The sequence below is a fragment of the Lissotriton helveticus genome, chromosome 10 (assembly GCF_964261635.1).
Source record: "Lissotriton helveticus chromosome 10, aLisHel1.1, whole genome shotgun sequence".
Lineage (NCBI taxonomy): Eukaryota > Metazoa > Chordata > Amphibia > Caudata > Salamandridae > Lissotriton > Lissotriton helveticus.
The window spans coordinates 1,117,161,570-1,117,167,569 of record NC_136071.1 but is presented as its reverse complement, the minus strand read 5'-3'; the positions used below and the strand labels follow the sequence as shown (position 1 = coordinate 1,117,167,569).

The 6,000-nt window shown below is 41.1% G+C and overlaps 1 protein-coding gene across 4 annotated transcripts in view; it reads right to left on the bottom strand.

The window, feature by feature from the left end:
• Positions 1-403: 403 nt before the first annotated feature.
• CAPN7 (calpain 7) overlaps positions 404-6,000 on the bottom strand; it is a 264,535-nt gene continuing 258,938 nt past the window's right edge. For 3 of the 4 annotated variants that reach the window (XM_078663888.1, XM_078663890.1, XM_078663889.1), the window contains 2 exons: positions 5,074-5,166; positions 404-4,274 (listed from right to left, as the gene is read on the bottom strand). In XM_078663888.1, the coding sequence (XP_078520014.1) occupies positions 4,130-4,274; positions 5,074-5,166 (238 nt within the window). In that variant the 3' untranslated portion in view covers positions 404-4,129. The remainder of the gene's footprint in view (positions 4,275-5,073; positions 5,167-6,000) is intronic. The other variant, XM_078663891.1, reaches the window with a different exon arrangement.

The following is a 6,000-nucleotide window of genomic DNA, read 5'->3' as shown; positions in this document are numbered from 1 at the left end:
AAAAACTACTGATCATAACAAAACATAACAAACATGCTGCATTGTAACTGTAACTACATCAGAGTAATCAGAGTAATTTTGTGTTACTTTTGTTATGCAAAATAGACAAAAATGACTCGGCTACACCTGCTTGCGTAATTTAGAGTAATTTATGGCAAAAATGTCTTCTGCTAGAGCACAGCAGCAGATCGAAAGAGACTGCAGCTGGTCATGTTCTGTTTCATTTAGCGCTATTTTCTTAGCACAAAAAGCATCCTCAGGTCCATAAGAGTGCATTTTGCAATAAAACAGCTAGTATTAGGTCACAATTCTTAAGTAAAACATCAATTGTAACTAGTATAGCACAAGCATCGACTTTGTAAGGTAGGATTTGGGGTAATTACCCAAGAAATGTAGACATAAATTGATGTTTAGAAGCACTTTTTATTTTTGCCCATTAACATACATGAATGTACGGTGCAAGAGAGGCAAATATTCTTAAGAGGCTTTAGGAGACATTTTAGGATGTCCAAAACAGATGTTCAGCAGTGCTTGACAATGTTCCCACCATAAATACAGTATGTCACAAGTTAAACACGGCAGGTGAGCCAACAATTTCCAGTGGGCGTTGCGAGAATACCCTGTAATAAAAGTCCAGCAAAATGTTTTATTCAGCAGTGTTTATATTCTCACAACAAATTTGTGAAATATAAAACATGGAGATCTATCATAGTGAGTAAGTTAGACCAGAATGTTTTTTTGCCAAAATGACCCCCCCCCCCCCCCCCTCCCCATGGACATTTCATACACTGAGATAAAGCCAAGGAAGTGCGAAGAAGCGGTCCTATTTTTTAAAACATAGTCTTCTTCAGTATTATTATATTGGCAGAATGGCTTTGTTTTTCCCCAACTTCATCAACGGTTGTCACTGTATTTTTTTCCTTAAAGAACTCTGCGCTTTATAGTTTGGCTTTCTTAGCTACCCAGAATCACTCATTCTCCCGTTCCAGGGGTTGTCTCCCTCTCAAGTGGCAGACATGGTTAAACAAAAGTTTGAAATTAAAAAAACGAAATTGGAAAAGGTTTATGGTTGGCCTGGTAATGGGTGGACCAAAGCCTGTAGAGTTCTGCCAAATAAGTTTGATACCCCCACATTACCTACCTTACATCTTTTTGGTAATATGCTTGACTCAAAAGTCGTCGCCGGTTGCTTGTTCACTTGCAGAAGAGACTCTGAAATCCCCAAGGCCAAGTGAATAGAAGTGTCTTTTTACCTTCCCTCTAGGGTCAGCTTGGACAAGGAAGACCCCAATCTGCTACAGGCAGGACAACTGAAGTTACTACTGGATACTCCCTACAACTCAGTGTGAGCAAAATCATCATTACACTCTACCCGTTCCTTATCTGTTTTTGTAAGATTGGTTACTCTTTTATATTTTCTACCTGGTCTTTCATTTTCTCACTTATATGCAAAAGTCACTACCAGGCCAAAATTGGAAATTGGAAAAATATGACAGTTTTCTGAGAAACATTTATAGTGGACATGAAAGCCTCGCAACTCATCTGTGTGTCTCCCCACTGCTGCACTCTTCTCAGAATAGGAGCCACTTTTGCAGTTTGATAACCCCAAATCCAATCTCTCTTGCTTCTGGCTACAACGTCTATCATCCCTCAAAAAGTGGTTCCTGCCCTTCATTATGAAGCCCCCTCCTGCCTCTCCTGGGCTATTTATGTGCACTGGTCACTCAGTGGGTACTACTCTACACATTCATGACCTCTCGTTTAAAGGAAGATGTTATTCACATATGAAGCGCAGAACCTTCGGGATGGAGGATTCAAGTATTATGATCAGGAAGAAGTTGGATGGATCTAAAACTATTTTACTAAGATCGTATGGACTTAAAAGACAGATGAAATACAGAAAACATTTGTTTCAAGTGCTTTGCTTTGGAAAACTCTTCTTTCTCACCTCTCATACAGCCCTTTGTCTGGCGAAGATCTTCAGGTATACGCAGGCTCAGCTCAAGTGCATATGTGCGAGTTTGAAGACTGGTTTTAATTGCTGCCAAGACCTGGTATCATGTAGGCGGGAAGCAAGGAGTAAGTATTTACAGTAAGAAAGTCATATTCTGGGGCCATGTACCAATACGGCCACGGGGAACAAAATCAAGCTGTTCTGGATAATAACCCACCCTCTAGGAACAAAGTAACAAAATGTAGAGGTGTTAACAGGATGTTCAATTCCTGGGCTTCATAGTATGACTTCACCACTGTGAGTATTTTGGTAATGTGGTTGGGAGGCAGGAAAAACGAAACAGGCTCTGTGCCACGATGCAGAATCTACTGAGAGCCCTACCGGGGAGGAGAGCTGAACCAGAAGCCATCAAAGGTGCGGCTTGGCACGTACTAGCAACAAGCAGGACAGGCAAATAGTAGCCAATGAAACCACAAGCCTTATGTCAGTCACCTACCAAAATTGCTAGGCTTTGAAGTTCACGGTCTTCTAAATTGTGATATTTGTCAAATTTCTTCTACTTCCTCATTAGTCAACAGCCCAGCCAACACCATTTTCCACCTCCAGGTACAGTGGCAGCCTTTCAAAGAACATTCCCTGCAGTTTCTAGGTAGATAGGTTTCCAGTTTACAAGTTGTGCGGAGATCCATGTGGGTTGATATTCCGGCACACATATTTTGTATGTCCTGAAGCAATTTACCTGATTTTACTAGCTGGAAAATCCAGCAGATACGTTCGCCTTGGGACACAACTGCACTCCAACCCGGAGCCATTCTTCAGCTGCCACCTGACACTCTGTCAAGGGACAAAGGGAGCATTACATGGTTGTAATGCTCTCCTCCACTCCTGCCAACTTTCTACCATTCCCCAACCTTGCCATTGCCCTAGGAGACCTTGTAAACATATACAACCTGCTAACAGCAGGTGGAAAATATCGGTGTTAAACCCCCTGGAATCGATAATTCTACCATGAACGTCTGAGTCGACACAGTTAATACCCATTTCTAGGGGTATAACTTGTACTTCAACTAATTCTATGCAGCGAGTCCGTCCGGTACTGGAAATTCCGGCCATCCAAAATCTCTGCAAAGAACTCCTGACAACTTGTATTCTGGACCCAATTGTCTGACAGCCTTGGAATAGCACGTTCAGCTGGCCTCATTAGCACAAGACTTACAGTGCTGACATCAGTTGTAGGTATATCACTTGACATATTGCACAGTCTAAATATGACATATAGGTACCCTATAAATAATAGAATGCAAACAATATTAAAGTTGTAGAATATATTAAGTGAACATGTTGGTGAAATATAAGATAAACATGGTACCACATGCTGCATCTTTAACTAGACGCCTTTGAATGTAACATGGGACTAGACTGCCATATTGCTTTAGGTGTCAGTTTCTCCTTCAGGTCCATATTGAATAAGAGGAAGTATCCGGTGGGCAACTTATCACTATTCCGTTTCACCAGGTTGCCATCAAATATTTCCTACAGACCTACGCGTGCACATAACATCCTATCATAGTGAAACCTACAGAATCCATAAAACGCTCCTGTGCAATATCATCAAACCACCCTCACCAACACATTCTGTAAACTTTTGTGACAGACTGGGATGTATCCTTCCCTTTAGTCACTATTGCACCTGAACATGCTATAGTTCACATAACATCTAGAGAGGGTTTGACTCTACCCCACAACTCACAAAATGTAGCTATTCACTCCTGAACAAATGTACTTTGTCTGACTTCCTGTCAGAATTAACAGCATTTCATGTGACATTCCAGATTTGCGCCTCAAACAAGGCTGGCAAACACTTTTTTACATTCAGAGTTCCCCAAGTCCACACAAGGCACCACCATTTGGAGGGCCCCAACCATCCCTGTTTTCCTTTGGCATCTGTCCTAGAGAAACAGATTGTCGATCTAAGGCGATGACGTAGATCCTGACTTTTTCGCCAGCCAACCAGTGTGATTAGACGCTGTGGCAAGTGCGATACTTTGATTACTTCATGTAAACTTTATGTGCTCCATAGCTTCCTTCGTGCAGTCTCTGGAAGCGATTGTGATTTCTACAAGTCCTAGCCATTGTCCGTGATCCTGAGGGTGTTGCATAGTTTCAGTTTCCCTATCATTGTAGTGACGATATCTTGACCGGGGTTGCGCTGTTAAAGTCCAAGAAGAAGGGACCCTCTTGTTGAGGAAGAAAGGTAGTGGGGATAATATTGTAAACCCCAGCAGGGATGCTCTCCAGCTCCAGATAGCAAAACCCACATCTGCAAAAAATGCGATACAGGAATAAAATTAGAAATCTCTCATAAAAGTTATCACTGTGATAAAAGTAAGGTTTATTGACCAGAGCTTAGAAATATGAGAAATTTTAACACTACGAAGCAACAAAGCAGGTTTAAGATGGTAACCTAAAATAGACACAGACAAATGAGATTTTAAAAATCATTGTATCTTATTTAATGAAATGGCCATGTTGAGCGGTTGGGGTACTGAATATCTTGCTGAACACAAACGGGCTGTTAGCACGAACCCTCACAGCTGCATCAGAGCTGAAAATCATTGTTTCCATGGTCTCCTCATTGCTTTGCCACCTCACCCTTAATAATGGGTACATGTTATTAATTTTTCACTCTCTTATTCCTCAAGACCTCAGGTCTAATTTCTGTCCCTCCATGTGCGACTTCCTCCCACCATCTACTGTACTAAAATAATGTTATTTTACCTAAATGTTGATGTGAATATCAAATAAATGAAAATAAAATACACAAGCACACCAACTACTGTCCTGTTTCTCAGTATTCTTTTCTGAAACAAAGAAAGTCTGCTTAGTATCTAAAACAAGCTACTTACTAACCTCCAATTCGCAACTCTGCACTCAAAGAGAACACCTTATCACATGTGGCCCACTCTATCACTGTTACCTTCCAAGAGCAACTATCCTCCATTTCTTCTCTCTGACCGATTTGCAATACTCGAAGCAGCAGATAGTATAACCCTGTTCACAACACTCGCCCTTCTCAGTAAGCCGTGGAACAGCAAGTTAAAGACAAAGGTTGAATTTACCTGTAATCTCCGCTGCTCTTCTTCTGGAAGCCTGAAGGTCCTGGTTCACCGACAGAGGAGACAGTGACCACCTCAAACCCCACGCTGTACTGCCTGTAGCATGAACAGGGAAAGCAAACAAGAGCACTTAGATGCTTCAAGTCAACATCTCTGTTATTAAATTATATGGTGCTCTTTCACAAACCTTCAGTGAAAACTGAGCAACTTAGACCATGAGCAAGTTATACAGATGCCATAGCATTATTTTCTCATTTTTGTAAACTCACATACATTCCTTGAGTCACACGATTATATTCTCACTGGAGTAAACTAATCATGCAAATGTGTTTCCTGCACAGAAAGAAAGAGCATCTTGCCCACAAGCCTTTCTATATGTACTGAGCAGTAAAAACCAATTGTCGTTTCAGGTCCTGACTAACATCAGTACTTCAAGATCTCAAAAACAGGACACAATCTGTGTTTATATTCTGAAATGCATCAAACATACTTTGAAATCTAGTACTGTATGAGTGCATCGATACCAAAAAAGCACAACCTGCATTTGAACACTCTTCCATATGGTGCACGGACGTCTTCACAATATAAGATTGGATAAGTTACAGTCATAGTTCACATTTGGTACAATCAGCTTTTTATTCTTATAAGGATCACCTACACCTTAAGGGTGTTTTTGGCGCTTAACAAAAAGTGTGAAGACTGGAAGACCAGGGACACTCGTTATTTCTCAAAAAGCCATGTTTTGAGTTTGTTCTTTAAGTCTAACAGATGAGTCTTGCATCTAAAACGACACAAGAATGTTCCACCGCCTGGGCCGTAGCACTGAGAAGGTACCATCAACACCTGTTACCCTAGGGAATTTGGTAATCCAAAGTAGGAAGGTGCTAGGTGAAAGAAGTGACCTGGGAGATAATCCTGAAATCATATTTT